Source organism: Danio aesculapii, chromosome 5, assembly GCF_903798145.1.
Source record: "Danio aesculapii chromosome 5, fDanAes4.1, whole genome shotgun sequence".
In the NCBI taxonomy this organism is placed as follows: domain Eukaryota; kingdom Metazoa; phylum Chordata; class Actinopteri; order Cypriniformes; family Danionidae; genus Danio; species Danio aesculapii.
Window position 1 is genome coordinate 34,150,124 of NC_079439.1, and position 21,502 is coordinate 34,171,625.

A 21,502-nucleotide genomic window follows, 5' to 3' on the forward strand; every position below is an offset into this window, starting at 1 on the left:
CGAGGACGCCTCAGTACGGAGGTGGAGTTGACGACAGAGGGATGGGAGATGAAGTTCCCTGCTGACCCGGAGTCGATGAGGGCTGTGACAAGGAGAGAAATAGAGGCAGTAGTTATTTGTACGGTGGTAGTAAGTGGTTTACATTGTTCAATATTCGTACTGAATACACTCACTGAAGTCCGAATGGGACGAAGGGGACACTCCATACGGGTGTGTCCACTGACACCGCAGTATAGACACAGACCCCGGGTCAGCCTCCTCTGTCGTTCCGCTGATGTCAGTCTTCCAGACTCTATTATCATGGGTTCTGGTTCTGGAGAGGCTGTTGACTCAGGCGATTGGAGGAGTGCAGACGAGGGGGTGATGGTGTCCTGTTGATAGGAACGGAGACGATCGGAACATCGGAGAGAATGTTGGATGAATCTCTCCAGACCCATTGTATCATCTAATGTGGCCAGTTGGATTCGGAGCGTGGGTTCCAAGCCGAGCCGGTACGTGGTCAACAACGATCTCTCATTCCATCCACTTGCAGCTGCTAGAGTGCGAAACCGGAGAGCATATTCCTGTGTAGATAGAGTACCTTGCTTTAGATGATACAGCTGCTCTCCAGCGGCTACTTCCCCATCAGAACGTCCAAACACCTCTTTGAAATACTCCGTGAAGGTAGTGATGGAATTCATGACCGGCCCGGCTTGGTTCCAGATCGTCTCAGCCCATTTAAGTGCAGGTCCAGAGAGTAGAGATACGATGTAGGCGATCTTCGACTTATCTGTGGGATATAGAGAAGGTTGCATTTCGAATATGAGGGAACATTGTAACAGAAAACCATTGCACTCCCCCGCTCCGCCTGAGTAGGGCGCTGGTCGGGCCATGGGACTGGAAGGAAGGGCCGAAGAAGAAACTGTGGAGGCGGAAGTGCTCGGTGCTGGTGGTGCGTTGGAAAGTGGAGCTGGTGGCTGTAGAATCCGCTTCAACTGGTCCACCAGCTCTTGAAGGTGATCGGGGGTGCTCATGTTGTCGTCGTTAAGGGTCCGGGCTTCTGTTATGAAGCGGACAGGAGACAGAGGTAAGGAAACGTTAGGGTGTTTATTAAATGACAACAAGGAGCACATGAAGGATAGCCAGGAGGATCAGGAATGATGTTGGGGTCTTTTCCTCCGTGGCTGGGTAACAGGAATACACGAGGATGGACAGCACACACCAGATACAGCTGACAGAGGATGACACAGACTTGGAAGGACTGGAAGACAGGACGATTCGGGTGGACCAGGAAGACTAGGAGGAATACAAAGAGAACAGGTAAGTAAAGCGTTTGTTTTAGCTGAGGATGACTACGCTGAGTGGTCGCTCAGTTGTCCGCTTTCGTCGAGACGAGCCCGGACAATGAGCGACTGGAGTGCTGTGCTTTTATCTGGTGCTCGTGAATGTGATGCAGCTGTGTGCTCATTAGAAGTCAGGTGATGGTGATCTTCGTGAGTGGGGGTCGTGAGAGCCTGACCAATCCATGACAATTGTAGCGTAAAAGTTGTGTATTAAATGTGTGATCAATTCTATGAATCAGCCAAAACAATTCTAAAACTCCTGCTGGTTATGTCCATGTGATGGTTATTTTACATTTTCACAATGTTCATTCTTTTTATCTGCAATTTTAGTACAAGATTCTGTTGTACGGCAGTAAACAAAAGCAGATCACAGCGGCTCGAATCCAGCGCGGATTTGTGCTCACGGTGAGTCTTCATTCTGTTCTTTTGTTGATATATTCAGTGTATTTAAACCAGACAGCTTGAGGAACAAATGGAACGAAAAAAAAAAAAAATATATATATATATATATATATGCCCTCCAGTTTCCAGATTTGTAGCAAAAAATCCCTGTATTATTTTTGTTTTGAATATTTACTAGGAAATTAATAGCAATACAAGAGTGCTGATTTCTGGAATATTAACACCATCACAAATACGATACTGATTTTATGCAATAATTTAATAAGAAAATAAGTTAATATTGTGTGGCTTACATTTAAGACTGAGAGTATTATTTAGTCACTATTGAATGAATCAGTGTAATAAACGACTCAGTGATTTACTCATAAAAACAGTAATAGTCAAATTCATTCATTCATTTTCTTTTCAGCTTAGTCCCTTTATTAATCAGGGGTTGCCACAGTGGAATGAACCGCCAACTTTTACAGCATATGTTTTGCGCAGCGGATACCCTTCCAGCTGCAACCCATCACTGGGAAACACCCATACACTCTCATTCTCACACACACACAACGGACAATTTAGCTTACCCAATTCACCTATAGCACATGTCTTTGGACTTGTGGGGTAATAAACAAATTGTTATATGAATTTATTATTTTGAATGGATCATTTGAACAAATCAATCAATCAATGTTTCTGTTTAAAGACAAATAATGTGCTTATAAATAGACTATTTTCACCAAAAAGGAATGGTGAACTCATTTAAACCATGAAATTTAAGACTGTTTGTTTTAAGTTCAGATAACGCGAGAAAAACAGAGCAAAAATGAATAAGAAACAGAAGCGTACACAACACAACGAAACACAAGCTCACAAACATAGCCCTGAACATGGTGAACTTAAGGTCTCCAGAATGGCACCGGATTGGTCCATGAGGGAGATGCCTTTGAAACAGGTGTCCGAATTGCAAAGGCTGCTTCTGATGAAGTTATATTATAATTATGTTATATTATGTTTTGCTCTGTGAGATGCTGCTCTCATCAGTGCTTTGTGTCTGTCCACAGGTTCAGCCCTGTAAATATGTTGCTTTCTATGATGACCAGCAGCAGAACTGGTCTTTAATGTTTGACTCAGAAAAGGCCAGACCGGAATTCATTAGGGAGGTAACATTTGACCTGAATTATTGGTTAACGAATACATAAATGAATGTGGTTTGGAATAAAATTATACTGTGTGCTTATTATTAACATGAAGGGATCAGATGTTCAGAAAAGATAGTTGACATGCAAACAGATGGACAAGTATGTATTGAAATGACCAGCGAGTCTGTTTGTGTCAGGTGTTTTTGGCCAGGTGGAACAGCGAGGCTTCTTCAGACTCTCTGCTCACTCAGGATCTGCTCCACGGAGAAGGTCAAGCTGTGAATGTTGGAGACACTGTGGAGGTGGCGTATTCTGGATGGCTCTTACACAACCACTCTCTAGGACAGGTGTGACCATTATAATCCTCTAATAGACACGACCGCCATTTTAAACAGCGTTTCTTTCCCAAACACACATTTAGATACCATTTACCAAACTCAAGTTAATGAACTGATTCTTTCACTATATTAAACTTGTCACGATACAAAATTTCGGTACTGAAATACCAAATTCCAATCATTCCCCGTTAACATTTAAGCATTGTTGATGGCATTCTTAAACAGCGCTGATTTGCCATTGTGTTCATGTGCTCAACAAAAAATGACTGTGATTGGCCGTGAAGGTCATCAGTTCACTGCACTTCAGTGATGTTTACCTAGTGCAAACACAGACTCGACTGATGTTGACGGCTTTAACACGCTCCAATGTTCGTCTATCTGTGTTTGCACTGGGTGAAGAGTGGTGAACTGATGACCTTCACGGCCAATCACAGTCATTTCTGTTGAGCACTGGTAAATACTATTGCAAATCAGCTGTTTATGAATGCGCTCAGCGGCGCTTAAATGTTAGCGGGAAATTGACGTTTTAAAACTTAAATACCGGGACAACAATAACTTTATACATGGTGCACTTTCAGATTTAAACCTCAGCCGGATGTTTTCATTCATGTAGAGCTGTGTTGCACTGTGTGGAGGTTAATTTTCAAAAATCCATAATAGGAGCATAATAACCAATGGATTCTTCCTCAGTGAGGAGCAGAGCATTTGAGTTGTGTGCAAACCACAAAAGTGACAGCAGTTTCATGAAGTACACTGATTGGATGTAAAACATCAAGATGACACACAGCTCATATTTGCATCTCTATAAATTGGCAGAATCACATATAAAAACCCATAACATTCAAGACAAAGATTTGCAAGTGCAAGTTATAGATTATAGAATGTATTTGCCACTCATGTAGTTGAACAAACAGAGTATGAAAGTTAAGGTGATGATACATGAAGCAATTTTTAAGCAATGTTGCATTACAATATTGTAGAGCGATGTTGCTTGGCTACTTTTTATATTGAGAAATTGTTTCAGAATCGGGTTGCCATGTGTCTCATCTGGTTGCCCAATGATGGCATCATCACCCAAAGTTGCTCCATGTAACAACACCATAACTCTATTAAGAACTAAAGTACAGTACCGACAGCCATATTCTGCTGCTGGGTGAACATGGCTGCAGAAAATGATGCAGTTGAACCTATATTTGTCCTTAATTTGCACAGTATTTTTTTCGATTTTTATTTGTAGTTGAGTGTATGCAGTACAGACTCAGAGCAGCTCACTGTGCACATTCGTGTTTATTAGCCACAGCTCAATGTAAGTCATGCCTCCACTGAACTAATCAATCTACTGTCAGTTTAAGTCTCTCTGGCTTGTTTGTGCTGAAGTTGGAGATCTATAAATGTGAAAGTTCAATGCCTGTCTATTTTTATTTCAGATATTGGACTCAAATCTGGGCAAAGAAAAGCTCCAGCGTGTGAAGCTTGGTTCAGGAAAAGCTCTGAGGGTGAGCAGCTATGTGTTAAAAAGATAATAAATAATAATGCTTAGCAGAAAAACTGTGCTTCTTTCAGCTGTTGTGCCTCTTCTCGTAGGGATTGGAGGACGGGATGCTTGGTATGCAGAAAGGGGGTCGACGACTGCTTATTATCCCTCCTAGTATGAGTTACGGGTCAAAGAGCGGCCCTAATCATGTGCCGGCAGAAAGCACTCTGGTCTATGATGTAGAGGTTCATCGAGTAAGGCACATCTCATATATTGAATTAGAGTATTGAGTAAACATCTCAAGACTCTCTCACAGCTTTGTTTTTGTTTATTTATGTAAATATAGGTTAAATTCGGCAAAAACAGACATGGTGGGGGATCTGCTGAAGCCTTCAGCACACCTCCGGACGTCTGTTCAGGCACTCTGAGTGAAGGAAAGCTAGACACACTGGAGACAGACAAGTTAAAGTGTGTGCAGCATGACCTGTGTGTTTATGGTTTATATTATTTGCCTATAATTAAATTGTGTAGATCTAATTGTTTATAATTAAATACAATTGTTAAGATAGCATTTTTCATTTTAAGAATTTCACTTTATGAATTTCTGAACTTTGCTGCTGATGTTTTGTACTCAGAGATCAAGCTCCTGATGGAAAGGTGGAACCTAAAAGTGAATGCCAGATTGTGAGTAACAATTTCTTAAGTAAGAAGATGCTGGACGACTAACTCAGAGACTGTATTATACTCAGCGACTGCCTGTTTGTGACAGTTGTGAACATAGTTCTTTATCGCAAAAGCTTTGGTTTTGGTTTTGTCCGAAACAGTTTGGCCTATGTCATTTTTCTTCAAAGGGTTTCAAAAGGAGTTTAAGCTAGATTGTTGTCTCGCAATTCTCTGATATTTTGAGTAGTGCCATCAAACGATTAATCGTGATTCAAGAGTTCACACTTAAATATGCTTGGCATTAATAGCAGATTTGGCATGCTGTCCCCGGAAAGAACCCTGAGCTCGGAGATAATTAAGCCCAAGGATCCTGCCTGGTTAATAAGCATAAAGGGGGTCCGAGATCAGGCAGGTTTCGAGAGCTCCCCCTGGAAAAGGGAGGAAAAGGAGGAGATGGGGTGGAAGGAGGCATTCTTCCAAATACGAAGATAAGGCAGTAGGGTGAAATCGGTCAAATTATTGTAAACTTGGATCAATCTGATTGGTTTATTTCTGATTATAATGAGAAGCCAGCCATGACCAATCATATCACAGGCTCTTCTCAAAATTAGTTTATATATATATATATATATATATATATATATATATATATATATATGTGTGTGTGTGTGTGTACTGTATAATTATGTATATATGTATAAATACACACACATACTGTACATAAAATACAAAAATACACAAAAGAAATATATTTACATATATATTTATATATAAATATAAACAAACATTCTATACAATATAGTAGTGTTGTCAAAAGTATCAAATTCGGTACTTAAATTTTAAAAACGTCCATTTCCCGCTAGGATTTCATTCTCAAATGTTAGTGGGAAATGGACTTTTTTTATTTTAGTACCTTTAGTCATGCACATATTTATGTACACAGAAAAACACCAAAATATATTTTGTAAATACAACCTTTTATTCTGGAAGCATTTCACTGCGATTATTTGTTTGTCAGCACTAATTCTAAGACACTTTTTAGACACCAAGTCCCTGCAATGTTCTATTTTGATGGGACTAACTCTTGCGAAAAAAGTAATACTTTTAAATTAGAAATCTTCAGATTCTTCATGTTTACCTCTCCGTGAATGGGTGAATTGTTAAAGGTGAATTGAAAAGTCATTCAACTGAAAAGGGATACACTCCTTTGAACCGAAATCTTGACTCCAATTCCAAGCTGTATGGCAACCTTTTGTGTATTCCTCAGTATTGATTAGCATTTTATCAACATTTTCAATATAACAACTGAACACTGATAATCAAATTTGAACTCTATGATTGCTCTGATTGGTAAATATCTCCCATTCTTTATTTATCTTTGTTTTCTATTTTATTTTTGAGGTTACATTACTCATAGAGTTTGGTTTTCTTTGTAATCTTTTTGAAATGTATGTTATTTATAAAAGAAACAAGCTTAAATAACACATAAAAAAGAAGACGATGCAGTGTCTATATGGATGCTCCAACTACTTTTTTTACTTGTAGGCTTCTGCTCCATCTAAAGCCAAACTGATCTCGCGTATAGCCAAGATGGGCCAACCTATGCTTCCATTTCTGATTGGGGCAATTCCAGCTCAGCCTGACCCCAGCGACTCTGAAACAGAGGTCAGGAAGACTGAAGCCTTTACTTACACACACTGCAGGGTTTTTCAACTCTCAGATATGATTACTGAATGACCTGGATATTGTCTGTGCAGGACGCCAATGAGTCTGGACTGACCTGCGACCCCTGTCCTTCACATGATTCACCCTTCCCAAAACCTGCTCAAATTCCCTGCACTTCTCCATCTTGTATGTGTACAAACAATCATCTCATCAATATTGGGTATCTCTTTGTTATATTAGAGCTGACTGGCTGTTCTGAAATGGTGTTTGTTGTAGCGTCATATAAGGCTGATGATGTTCAGAATAAGGAAGAAGTGCCACAAGCAGAATCAAACGCTGCTCAAGACTTTCAGGTGACCGCCAAGGCTATATTTTACAAGCACAGTTATGTTTATGATAAATTAGATAGATATCTACAGTCATACATAATAGAAAATGTTGGAATGGAAAAAATGTATCACTTTATTTTGATGGTCCCTATAACCCATTTTGTTGAATTTAAGTTATATTGCGTATCACTACATGCCAACTAATTCTCATTAGATTATAAGTAGACTGTTGGGGTTAGGGTAAGTGTAAGTAGACATGTACTTGCAAAGTTTCTTATAGTCAGTTAAATGTCTGTTGAAGGAGCATATCAACAAATATTAAGCAGACAGTCTACTAATACTCAAATGAGAAGTAATTGGCATGTAGTTGCAATGCAACTTTTAGTCAACAAAATGTGCAATAGGCACCATCAAAAAAAGTGTTAACAAAAAAAATTAGTAAAAAAAAACCCACTTAGAATTAAATGCACAATTCTCACCAAAATGAATTTCTAGCCATTAAAGGGATAGTTCACTTTCCCTGACTTGTTCCAAACCACAAAAGAACATAATGAGAAATGTTGGAAACTCATTGACATCCTTAGTCAGAAAAACAAATATTATGGAAGTCAATGGTTACAGGTTTCCAACATTCTTCAATTGATCTTCTATGGTGTTCAACAGAACAAAAAACAGAACAAGGGAGCAAGTTAACGGGGAGTAAATAATGACAGGATTTTTCATTTTTGGCCGAACTATCCCTTTAATTTAAATACTCAGGCCATTTGAAATGTAGGTGACATTTGTTTACTTAATTTATTTATAGATGAAACTGTGATCTTTGAGGATTCATAAAATGAAACTAATTATCACTATAAACTTATTAGGAAATACAAAATGAATACATATGGCTCCTGATCATGAGGTCCTATGAAGCAAAGAAACTGAACATAATTTACTACATTATTATATTTCCACAGGCTCGGGCAACTAGAATGACTTTTTTGTTCTTAAATGAATTATTTTTGAACAATTTTTACATTTGTTTTCCAACAGCCATGTTCCTGCAGAGAAAATCCATATTTTCCACCACAGCTAAATTCATTTACTTCAATTTACCCATCCCAGCACATTCCATACTCAAGTAAGTCCTGAGTCCAAAATAACTACCTAATACACTACCTACCTAAGTCCTGTCATTGATCCCAGTTGTAAGAGCAAATAATAACTTGACTTCTAACTTGATCATTTGAAAAAGTGGCAGAAGGTAGATTTTTCTGATGAATCGTCTGTTGAACTGCATCTCAATCATCACAAATACTGCAGAAGACCTATTGGAACCAGCACGGACCCAAGATTATCACAGACATCAGTCAAGTTTGGTGAAGGAAAAATCATGGTTTGGGGTTACATTCAGTATGGGGGCATGCGAGAGATCTGCAGAGTGGATAGCAACATCAACAGCCTGAGGTATGAAGACATTTGTGCTGCCCATTACATTACAAACCACAAGAGAGGGCAAATTCTTCAGCAGGATAGCGCTCCTTCTCATACTCTAGCCTCCACATCAAAGTTCCTGAAAGCAAAGAAGGTCAAGATGCTCCAAGATTGGCCAGCCCAGTCACCAGATATGAACATTATTGAGCATGTCTGGGGTAAGGTGAAGGAGGAGGCATTGAAGATGAATTTAAAGAATCTTGATGAACTCTGGGAGTCCTGCAAGAACGCTTTCTTTGCCATTCCAGATGACTTTATTAATAAGTTATTTGAGTCATTCCAGAGATGTATGGATGCAGTCCTCCAAGCTCATGAGAGTCATACACAATATTCATTCTTTTTCCACTACTCCATGACTTTATATTCTATACTGTACATTATTCCTGTGAAGTGAGAAGACTTGAGCAAAGTCTGACCTTACTGTCCTAATTAAATAATAAAAATATCAAGGCATGGTCATGTTTTATTTTGGTAAAATAAGTGTAATCTAGAGGCCTTTACTTTTCCTATAATCCACATCTGATCACAAACAGTCAACTAGAATTCAAGTTATTATTTGTGGTTCCTAAAACTTAGATAGGCGACAAGACTAGTCAGGTAGTTTACTTTTCACAAAGAATATACATTTTGTACAGTACATGCAATTATGGCTGAAATGTAATATGATTTTACTTAAATAATAAAGCATGTCGTCACTGCCTGATTCACTAAATGCAATAGTTTTGTATTAAACAACAGCTCCTGATATTACATCCTTCCTGATGTCTGACGCTCGCCAGCATAACAAAGAAATTCTGATGGCAATAGAGAAGCTAGAACACAGAGTGGACCGGCTGACCAGCAAGGTATATTTATACAATATGGATTTTTTCGGTTCTTATTATTAAACTGAAATCTCAAACTCACAGAAAGAGAGATGTGTTCAACTGTTCTAGGTGGATGATTTACATAAAGAGGGTCACTTCTCTTTTGGACTCGCCACTGTGTCTTTAGAAACAAACATGATCCTGTACAACATCCAGAGAATTATTCAGGTCTGGACTTAAATACACATTTATCTACACATATCAAACAGTCTTTGAAATGACATCTTCATTTTGCTGGGTCAGCAGGAGAGCGTGTGCCTGAAAAATGAGGTTTTGAGCTCTAAACTGGAGGAACAGAACCACAAAAGGGAAGATCTTTGTGAACAGAACAAGAGGTGGGTTGTATTTTTATTATTTTTTTTGCTTTCCAGATCATTTATTCAGCTTAGCCCCTTCATTCATCAGGGGTCGTCACAGCGGAATGAACCGCCAACTTGTCCAGCAAATGTTTTACACAGCAGATGCCCTTCCAGCTGCAACCCAGTACTGAGAAACACCCATACACACTCATACACTACAGCCAATTTAGTTTATTCAATTCACCTATACACATGTCTGTGAACTGTGGGGGAAACCGGAGCACCCAGAGGAAACCCACACCAACAAAGGGAGCACATGCAAACTCCACACAGAAATGGCAACTGACCCAGCCGGTACTCGAACCAGCAACCTTGCTGTGAGGCGACAGTGCTATCCACTGAGCCACCATGTCACCCCTCTCCAGATCAGATTAATTAAAAAAACAGGCAATACTGTATGACACAATTAATCCGGTTACCCCATGTGTGCAGGTATATGGAGCAGCAGGCAATCCAGACCTGCCACATTCATTCTGAACAGCAAAAGGTAGCGGTAGTTATGATAAATCATGCTGTTAATTTATTGCCTCTTTACATTATGATATTATTAATTCAACATGTGCATTTTAAGTTTAATTAATTGCACACTGTGTTATTAAAGGAAATGTGAGGGCAGTTAAAGGCCTTGGGTCATCTTTTTTTCTCTTTTTCAGGATGATTCATTGATTTCCTCCTGTCATCTGCAGCAGGAGCTGGTGAATCACCAGCAGAGGGAGACAGAGATTCAGACTCAACTCAGTGCTGCTCTCAATGACAAACACAAGCACTGTGCTCAGATCAGCCTTCTGGAGGCACAAGTGGCAGGTAGTACCAAAGTTATCACTCATTTTCAAGCCTGTTGTACTGTTTAACCATAAACACTTTGTAGCTGTGTTATAGGAAAAAAATCTTATGACTTGTTGCCAAGTCCCTTAGAATTAAACTTCAGAATTTCACCATATTTTAATCAATTCAGCCAATCTCTAGTTCTTGCAGGTCTCATATTAGACGATTACCATCTCCCTCAGTACAGTAGAGTAATCCTAGCTTGACTCTTCTGTAGTTGGATCGTGTACTAAAGCCCTGCTCACACTGCGATGTGGTCGCCTTAGGCAAATTTGAAAAATACTAAAAGATTCCTGTAATCTTAGGATAAAATCTGTGGTTTGTTTGACATGTTCACCGACAGATCTAATATTAATTGAGTTTTTGCCAATGGGGTAAGCAAAATAATCTTAGGTCAAAAGAAAAAACAAGATTAATTTACTTACCCCATTGGCAGATTATTTTGCTTGTTTTAAGGAAAAACTCATATTAACATATTATTTCTCAAAACAAGACAATATGTTTTGCTCGTCAAGAAAATTCTTCTTGATATGAGAGATTTTAGATATTTATACTAGAAACAAGACAAAAAATCTAAGTAAGAAAAGCATTTTTTGCAGTGCTCCCTCTAAACAAAATTTATATAATGAAAACTTAAATGTGAAAGAAAAAATACAGTGTGCAATGCTATATACTTTATTTGAGCAGAATACCAAATATAAAGTATACACTAGTTTGTGAATAATGTAGTTTTACTACCTTCAATGGTGCAATTGCATATATTGATGAAGTATTGATACTTTGACTACAAAGTAAGCATAATAAAAATTTTTATTTGCTTTGTGTAAATTAAATATAAATTAAAGATTAAGTAGATTAGTTGATTTAACAAGACAATGTGTCAGTAAACAGGGCGCCTGTTAATAAAGTTTCTAATAACTACCTTTTCTAACAAAGGCAATAATTTTCATAATAAATGAAATGATTACTTGCGTGCTGGTCCGTTGAAGCCATGTTTGTTAAGGTGATGATAAGATCACGTGAATTATTGTTCGTCGTTTAATCGGCGTCCAATCCCGGCTAACTTCCGGAAAGGTAGAGTAGCCAATAGCGCTAGAGATAACAAGTGAACCAAGTCCCGCCCCAGGACTGACAAAATTCCAAAATGTTTCGCGCGAGCAGAGATAAGAACCAGCGAGCGAGCGGAGAGAACTGATAGCGCGCGCGCGCTGTAGGCATGACCTCGCTCGCGAGAGCGTACATCGTGCGCACAGATGATGAGGTGCGCACGCGGGACTTGTTTTCTTCGCGCTGGATCAGTTGAGCGCGCGCGTGAAGATCCCCTGTGCGCTCGCGAGCTGTAGTTTTCTCGCGTGTAGATCTGTAATCTGCTCACGGTTCACTTCTCCTCGCGCGCAAACATCACCGCTGCGCTCGATTAATATTGGCATTGATTTGCCGCCATATGAAGGCTACTGGATGTCTTCAGTGGAGTGTACAACACACTTTGCTTATCCACGAAAGAGAGAAAGAGAAAGTAAAGGCCGATTGGAGGAGGCTCATTCTTTATCCTCGTGCTGCAGATGGTCTATTTAATGGTTTTCTCTCTAGTGAAGCATTTAGTTTTTCCACTTACAAAGTCACCATGTCAATAGCAAATGCGCCATAGCGTGACACAACTGACTCTTAAAGGGAATGGGACATGAGACTCTGATTGGTTTATTCTCAAAACACACCTATAAGAGAATAAGCTCAACCCTAAGCGCATTTTTTCGTCCTTGAAATAGCAGAAGTGGATTTGGACAGGGCCTAATACTCTTGCGCCCTGCGCTTTAGACTTTGTGCCTAGATTGTTAAAATAGAGCCCTTTATGTCAGGAGGTGTTATAGTGAGAGTGTCACGTATGGATGAAGTCAAACTCTGGTTGAGTTTTCTTGCACGTCAGTGTTGTGACTACTGAGGTCTTACAGTGTGACGTGAAGTTTAATATCTTAAACTAATTTCGAGAGGAGTAGGTGCTCATGATTAACCTAGCTGGCTCATATTAGCTAATCACAACCCTCCAATCAAAGCATCATAAGTTCCTATATATATATATATATATATATATATATATATATATATATATATATATATATATATATATATATATATATATATATATATATATATCCTCTTTTCTCTTTGCAACTACCTTCGTCTTGAAGAAACCCCCCCCTCCCCTCCTTCCACCTTTATCCAGTATAGGTGGCCCAGCGACCAGCAGGAATTCCATCGGCTCTGGCTCCTTGCCATAGTATCCGGCATTTCTGGGTGGAGCTGGCACGCATCCACAGGGGTTTTCCCGGGGTCCCCCGGTTTTTCTCAAAGCCAAATAGGCTCTCAAGTCTGTTCTACTAGACATCTCGCTCTAAAGGAGTTCATCTTGGCCTTAGCTGCGGGGGAGCCTTGAGATCACCCTGAGCTCAATCTCCCCTCGCCCCGCAAAGGGAGGGAGCCCTGGACTCGAGGATCCCTTGAGCTTAGGGCTCTCTCTCCTGGGACAGCATGCCAAACAAGCTTCGTAAGTCATGAGCTAAGTGTGAACTCTTGAAATGGGAATTATGTTCATGCAGTCTGACATGCTACAAATTTTTAAGAATTATTAAAAAAAATTATCGCACAGTGTGAGTTGGGCTTCAGACTGACATGAAAAGAAAAGATACTTCATATTATAACAACGTACTGAAAAATGCTGTGCTGCAAAAATGTTCACAGCTGAGCATTCTTAGAAGCACAAAAACACTTTGGTGGACACGCAGCCTAAAAGTCTTAACACACAAGGTTTCCCCTTAGAAGTTTGCTGAGCAGCCCTGGTCTAAGACTCCTGCTCTGTTTGGTAAGAGTTTGTAAGAGTGTCTTGATGATATATGTTTTTAGAGCTTTTGAAACGAGGAGAACAGAGCGATCAGCTGTGGAGGGCGGAGAAGCAGAAGTGCAAAGAGTTGGAAACCACTATTCAAAACATGGATGAGGAGATGCAAGACCTGAGGGCTGAAAAGGAGAATCTGGAACAGGTGCGAAGAGCTCTTGTAAAATCTGACATGCTTAAAGATTTTGTGCAGTTTAGTATGAAAGCAAATATTATGCTGTTTCTGCATGTAATGTCAGGTCCTGTTAGAGAAGAAGAGGAAGTGGAAGGATGAGCGGGAGCGCATTATTGTGGAGCAGGAAGAGGAACATGAGAGGAGTCAGCAGGAGGTCCTACAGCTCCTCATGCAGCTCAGAAAGGCCAGACACTCCACTGAAGCACTCATGAAGCAGGTGTGTGTGTGTGTGTGTGTGTGTGTGTGTGTGTGTGTGTGTTTGTTTCTTTTGCATTAAACAGGGTGTCCGCAGGGTCTTAAAAACTATTCAAAGTTGATAAACCAATTATGAGAAAATTAAGGCCCTTAAAAGGGATTAAAAATTCTTAATCCCGTTTTAGCGAGGTTTTAAATTGTGTTCAAGCGTTGTCCAGGTTTTTGTTTAAGTGTTTGACTCCAAAAAAGCATAAATATTTTTTTTTTCTTCGATTAGTTCAGGCTAGATGTGTCCGGCCAAGCTCCTATGTCTGGGTGATGTCAAGTAATCTGTGACCATTGCGGGAAGGTGATGTGACACTCTCCACATGTAGCGAAACCATAGAGCAGGGCTACTCAATTGGCGATCTGCGAGGCAATTTGTTCCAGCCCACCAGATAGTATGACCAAGACATCAAAAATAAATTTAGTTTAGTCGAAAAACGGCCACTATAGTTATGAAGTGACGTGCGTTTGTTCAATACAGCACGAGCTGCAGTTGAAGGCTGCGCAGAGCGTGAGTCATCTGACATTAAACGAGTGGCGCACCGCCTTTCTGTTGCACGGAACGAAACTGCTGCAACTAAACAAAGTTATGCCACCTGTGCGCTTGTTTAAAGTTCGGAGTTTATATCACATATCGTGTCTTTTCCGTGAGCAAGTTCGTTATTTCCAATATTGGAATATATGCCAATATGCGTGCACAAGCGGAGCCATGTGCTCATGCCTTCCAGACGCACTGAGTAGATAACATCCCATGCTGTAGTGGTGAGAGTTGAGCGTGGCTTTCAGTGCAATGTAAATAAAAGATATGTTAGACGAATTATTACAAATTATTAAAATTATTTTGTATGTATGAACGCAGATGATAACAACAGTTCATTTAAATACTTAGCTAATATAAAGCTTAAATTTACATTAGACGTGATAACCGTGAAACCATTATTATTCTTTAGACTATATAATTGTACAACCAAAATCTATAATTGTTGCATCCATAATTGTTATGCAGTTCAAAACAGAACATACGAATGTGTCTGAATGTAGAAGCAAGCAATGCACTGCTTTTGTTGTGCTTTGAAATACATTTGAATATGTTTGTAAAAAAGCCTATTGTACAATGCACTGATATTATGTAGTTTCAAAATACAATATATTAACATTTTAATGTAGAAAAATACAACGTGGGTGTCTTAAGGAGCAAAAATACAACATATGGGCTCTTATATGCTGTTGTGTCATCACTCATATTGCAAGTCATATATCTCTACGGCCCCTGATTTCGGATGCTTTTCATGAACTGGCCCCCATGACAAGCTAATTGAATAGCCCTGCTGTAGAGCAAAACAGACGGCAAAATGGGATAATGCAAGTTTGCATACTCCTGGTTGGAGATAGAGGAGTTTAAACAGTGGCTGAAACCGGTCACTAAAAACAACCACGTAATTTATTCTTTCAAGGTTTGTTTCTTCCGAGCTTATCTAAGTTCTGTTGCATAGTTGTCCTCCATTCATTTATTTAACTGCAACCGTTTATTAGCAACTGTTTATTAAGTTAAAGGTTTGATACTGATTAGAACTTGAAGTGGCGACGAGGTCTTAAAAGTGTTCAGAGAAGGTCTTTAAAAAGTGAAATTATCTTTAGGATTCCTGTATATACCCTGTTAAATCTATGTATAGCTCTAAAGTCATGTTTAGACAGCCAATTTAAGGTGACCCGAAAATGGGTCTGTGTCTGCTCAGAATTCAGTTTAAAAATGCTATGCCTCATTAAATGGTGTATGTAAATAAATACACATTTTTGGAAAATGTATGCCTGTTCAGGTTTGGTTTCTGTGTCACCTTAGCTGTGTAAAGATGCTTTAAAGCACATTTTTCCTATGATACGTGAATTCATTTGCAGGCAGAGTTTGAGTTGAGCTCTCAAAAGAAATGTGATGCTGAACTGGCAGAGCAGAAGAAGCTGGAAGGAGCCATTACTGAGCTGCAAGAACAGGCACGTTTATGTTAAGCAAGACCTCTTAAAATGAATTCATTATATGTTGCTATAGCTGAACATAGTTTTTCAAACTGTTTTATGAGTTTGGAGGATGTAGATTGCCATTGTGTTCATTTTCTTTTACCATCAACTTCAAACATCCCCTACACAAAAATGATATGAATGTGATGAGGGAAACATTGTTTTTATCTAATCTGAAAAGAAGTCATACACTGTAAATGCGTGATGGCATGATAGAAAGTAATACCCATTTTCAGTTTCAGATGGAGTATCTCTTTCTACAATCTACAACTGACCTTCATTTTATCCATTTTAGTATGAGGATCTAACAGCAACACCGTCAAGTAAGAACAAGCAGTTTGATGCTCAGTTGGCTGTTCAGGTGAGCGGTTAAGACTAAGAGCTGGAATTCTGCTTCGGGAAGGTCTAAACCTAAAAACTGAACCGGTGTATTTTATATTGTGCAGGTAAAGCGAGTGATGAAAGAAGTGTTTCAGTGTCTCAGGACAGAGTTTGATCTGCAGGAGTCTTACAGAGGACATTCAGTGCTTCAGATTCTCCAAAACACCATCAAGGTACTGTTCAACCTACAGGCTTCAAAACACACTAGAAACTAGCCTGATGACCATGGTTTATGACGCTCATTGTTTTTGATCTTGCTTATATATTTTTTTCCGTCTGCAGAGCGTCTCCATGAAACTCCTCTCAGAGTCTTGGGAGTTTGAATCAGATGAAGATAAAGCAAAGGAAGCATATGGATCTACCGAAGAGCTGTTGATGCTAAAGGATAACAATGAATTAGAGGAGAAAGGAGAGCATTAAAGAGAAGGTATTTATGTAAACTGGACAAATCTCTAGATCACAATGTCCATAAACTCGGATCACAGTTTAGGATCAGAAACTAGGTCTAGATCGGAGCCTTTCCTGCTGCAACAAATAGGCAGGTTTTTCAGTTTTTTGACTGTGTAAAACTGAAGAGGTTGTGAATGAACTATAAATGGAATGTTCACATGGGCATGCCAACCATCAACTTTACTAATTTTCTAACAGAATATCCTTTAATTTAACATTTAAGCTTAAAAAAAAATAAACAAACAGAATTTCCCTGAATTTATAGTCATTTGTTTGAGTAAAATGTAAATCTTTTATTCTTCAAACTACTAAAATTCCCTCATTTATAGCATCTTTTGGCATAAAACAATAAAAATATGCCACATTTACAGACATTTTCATAATTATTGGGTCACACTTAACGCCACGGTTATATTAGTTAATATTAGTTAATGTATTTACTAACATAAACAAATAATGAACAATACATTTATTACAGTACTTGTTCACAATTGTTAATAGAAATAAAGTTATTTACTGTTCATGTTAACTCACAGTGCATTAGCTAATGTTAACAAGCATGAATTTGTATTTTATTAATGCATTAGTAAATGCTGAACTATGATTAATAAATGCTGTGCAACTATGGTTCATTTATTAGCTCATGTTAGTAAATAAACTAACTACTATTATCATACTATTATCATAACTATAATGAAATCCTTTTGTAAAGTGTGACCAATTATTGTTCGACAACACAATACCAATGTTTTAACTTCAGAAGAGTTATAAATCAATATTTGGTGGAAAACCTCTTTATAATAACATTAAATATTCTGTTATGACTAGGGATGTACCGATTCACCTAACTGACGATTCGATATGATTCATGATACTAATCTCAAGTTACGATTTAGTGACGATTTAACTAAATTATTTGACACAAATTTAAAGGTGAAGAGCCCTTTCATTTTTTCTTAAATGCTGAACATTTTTTGCAAAATAATACATTTTCTGCCATAACCAAACTGCTATTTTAAAAACAAATTTAAAAAAATAATAAAAATAATACAAACTAAACGAGACTCTTTAATATGAACCAACTAAAACTGTGACTGTGCTGTGATTTTACTTTTTTTTTTTTTTTTAATTATAAGAATATTTATGTTTTCTGGCATAAGCTGATGTTTTTGCACATTTACAATGTCCCCTGCTGATGAAAAACGCTTTCACTGGGACCTGAGATGGCTGGTGTGGAGAGGAAAGCCTTTCCTAAACCAGAGAGCAGTGTGTACAGAGGTGGTCCAGAGGCCCTCTGCTCCAGGGGACTGGCCACTGGCATACAATACTGATTATAAAATTACTAATTATATAGTAGGATAGAGACACTTAAGAAGAGATAATCTTGAACATTTGTAAATATTCAATAATAGGCAAATGATTAAAATATGCATAAACTAATCTAAAAAGGAAAGAGTAAAAATAATCTAATACCTGCTTCTGTAACAGAACAACTTTCTCTTTGTCTGGAAAACATCTTCACACTTTTGCTATGAAAACACTGATGCACCGTGTGATCTCCACAGCACTTGTCGGAGCAAGCGGAGCTGCAAATCATCCGGTCCGTGTGGTTTAGCTGATTAATAGTTTTTCACTGTGCTGAGGGTTTTTGCGCATTGTATTCGTTGTTCTGTTAGTGCAAGTAAACGTATTTTTGCATCATTTGCACACAGTTTGTGTTTGTCTGGCGCACCTCACCGCTGTCATTTTACTCTGCGCCCCACATCTTGCTCACCGCTGATGTGCAGGTAAAGCGAGTTTGCGCCTGTAACCACAGCGCCCCCTCTGTTCAATAAATGTATCGCGATTTGCTCAACATTTCTACCGGTTTGAATCGATTTTCAACTGGCTCACGGTGAATTGTTACATCCCTAGTTATAACTGCTCAAAATTACAGTATGTTACCTATGATGCTATTTTTATAGAGATGAATGTATACAGACATGTGTAGTATAAAAACAACAAACTATTGGACCACTTAAATATGAGGACACTAAAAAGCATGGTCTTTTTTGAAGTTTTATTTTTCAGAAGTTCCGACAAGCAAGAAACTCACACCCTTTAAAACAAACAGGCAGCATTTCAGTGGATTCGTTGCTTGTGTACAGATATAAAAGCTAAACAATAAAATGTCATATTATGAATCCTAAAACAACAATGAAACACCTGTAATTGCAGTGCTTTTATGGTAAATGAATGTAACATTGAGATTCCGTTCCGTTTGGCCATCACAGATAAGGTGCATTTGTACGAAATGACCATACATTTTGTCAGTCCATAGAAAATAAACTAAAAGCAGGAGAACTGAAGTGAGTACTAATAACAAGCTGCCATCAGAGGGTAGTTTATACTACAGAACTCCTATCACTACTATCACCACTACAGTTGAACAGAGTTGTTTTGGGTACATTATCATGTACTCATTGCACATTCTACTAAATATTATAGTTTTATATCATATTTTTTCTTAAATGCTGAGTTGCACAGCAAGTAAAAGATGTAGGCTATTTGTCCAGTTCAGTTTATACAACATAACTGTATCACACAAACACACATTGATTAAAAATGTGTAATATAATTGATCATGCTGGATAACACTTTAAGACCATTTCCTGTAATATGAATCAATATGAAATTAACAATGTCACATTTATTTACAGAAGATTAATCTATTGTTTACTAAGCAGATTTGCATATAAGAGCACTTGAATGAAGACTGCTTCATAGATAGACGTGTGTGATTTTGAACCGGCAGCATTTTTGTTATGTTGAATGTTTTTGTTGTATTAATAAAGCCACATGATTAGGGTTTTCAAAAGTTTCGAGTTCGGTACCAATCGCTACTTTAATTGTAAAAACGTCCATTTGAACACTGCTTATTGGCCATCGTATTCACATGCTCAACAGATTTAACTGTGATTGGCTGTAAAGGCGATGCGGTGGCGCAGTGGGTAGCACGATCGCCTCACAGCAAGAAGATCACTGGTTCGAGTCCTCGAAGCATTTCTGTGTGGAGTTTGCATGTTCTCCCTGTGTTCGCGTGGGTTTCCTCTGGTTGCTCCAGTTTCCCCTACAGTCCAGAGACATGTGGTATGGGTAATTTGGGTGCGCTAATATTGACCGTAGTATGTGTATGTGTGTGAATGAGTGTGTGTGGATGTTTCCCAGTGATGGGTTGCAGCTGAAAAGGCATCCGCTGCGTAAAACATATGCTGGATAAGTTGGCGGTTCATTCCGCTGTGGCGACCCCAGATTAATAAAGGGGTCGAAGCTTAAAAGAAAATGAATGAATGAATGGTCGTGAAGGTCATCGATTTACCACTCTTCACTGCTGTGCCTGAAATTGCATACTTCCATACTATATAGTACGCTAAAAACAGTATGCTAGCCAAGTAGCATGTCCAAATACATAGAATTCTAAAAGCAGTAAGCAAGAAGTACCCAGATGACCTACTACTTCTGGAAAGATTCTGAAGTGCACATCCGATGGATGCTACGTTGTCCCATAATGCTTCGTGAGAGAATTCATGAATGGGAGTTAAGCGTTGCAATTGATCACGTGATCATGACAAAATGGCGGATGTAGAACAACCGAGTTCCATTCATACTACTCACATTCATACTATATAGAATGTACTTTTCTAATGGTTGAGTAGTTAATTCAAATCTAGTACCTACTTAGTAGTAGATGAGTTAGGACGCAGCCACAGATACACACACTAGAGCAGGGGTGTCCAAACTCGGTCCTGGAGGGCTAGTGTCCTACATAGTTTAGCTCTAACTTTCTTCAAAGTACTCGAAAGAGCTTGATTAGCTGGTTCAGATGTGTTTAATTGGGCTTGGAACTAAAATATGCAGGACACCTGCCCTCCAGGAGCGAGTTTGGGCACCCCTGCACTAAAGCATTTCTCTTGAGCATGTGAACACAATGGCCAATCAGCAGCGTTTAAGAACGTGCTCATCAACAGTTTGATGAGTGATTGCCGTTTTTATCATTTCAGTACCGATTGGTATCAAATTCGATACTTTTGATGACATTACACAGAATAATAACATCTGACCTTTTTTTAGGAGTCCGGGTACACAACTAAGATACATTTTACCTCACAAATCTATTCATCTCTAAATTCTAACATTTTTCCTCAGAACACTGAGTTTACAACTTATACTGCAATATTTATTTGCATAACAAGGCTAAATTGAGGGGGAAAAACTGTCAAGTTTCCATAATGTACAGTGCATTCAGAAAGATATAATAGTCAGCCTATTATTTCCCATTCTGTCAATTCAGTTTAAAACATTTCAATATATATGTCTTTATAAGGCCCTATTCTGTAAATCTTACAGTATTTTGATTTAATTTTATACTAAACACAAGGGTTGAAGCATTAAAATATTCTGAACTCCAGGTTAAATGCCAGATTATACCAAGAACGATAAGTAGAAAGACAAGCAAATTTGTCCTGTCCCT

General features: G+C 38.6%; 1 protein-coding gene across 1 annotated transcript in view; it reads left to right on the forward strand.

The window, feature by feature from the left end:
• The window catches only part of fkbp15a (FKBP prolyl isomerase family member 15a), a 28,704-nt gene that overhangs the window by 6,570 nt on the left and 632 nt on the right, over positions 1–21,502 (forward strand). Inside the window, exons 5-26 of the mRNA XM_056458016.1 lie at positions 1,653–1,727; positions 2,771–2,869; positions 3,046–3,195; positions 4,614–4,682; positions 4,771–4,914; positions 5,007–5,146; positions 5,296–5,344; positions 6,869–6,988; positions 7,081–7,174; positions 7,265–7,341; positions 8,353–8,440; positions 9,532–9,638; positions 9,729–9,827; positions 9,903–9,994; positions 10,451–10,505; positions 10,672–10,822; positions 13,742–13,878; positions 13,973–14,125; positions 16,045–16,137; positions 16,457–16,522; positions 16,608–16,715; positions 16,825–16,969. Coding sequence (XP_056313991.1) covers positions 1,653–1,727; positions 2,771–2,869; positions 3,046–3,195; positions 4,614–4,682; positions 4,771–4,914; positions 5,007–5,146; positions 5,296–5,344; positions 6,869–6,988; positions 7,081–7,174; positions 7,265–7,341; positions 8,353–8,440; positions 9,532–9,638; positions 9,729–9,827; positions 9,903–9,994; positions 10,451–10,505; positions 10,672–10,822; positions 13,742–13,878; positions 13,973–14,125; positions 16,045–16,137; positions 16,457–16,522; positions 16,608–16,715; positions 16,825–16,962 — 2,304 coding nt within the window. The 3' untranslated portion in view covers positions 16,963–16,969. The remainder of the gene's footprint in view (positions 1–1,652; positions 1,728–2,770; positions 2,870–3,045; positions 3,196–4,613; positions 4,683–4,770; positions 4,915–5,006; positions 5,147–5,295; positions 5,345–6,868; positions 6,989–7,080; positions 7,175–7,264; positions 7,342–8,352; positions 8,441–9,531; positions 9,639–9,728; positions 9,828–9,902; positions 9,995–10,450; positions 10,506–10,671; positions 10,823–13,741; positions 13,879–13,972; positions 14,126–16,044; positions 16,138–16,456; positions 16,523–16,607; positions 16,716–16,824; positions 16,970–21,502) is intronic.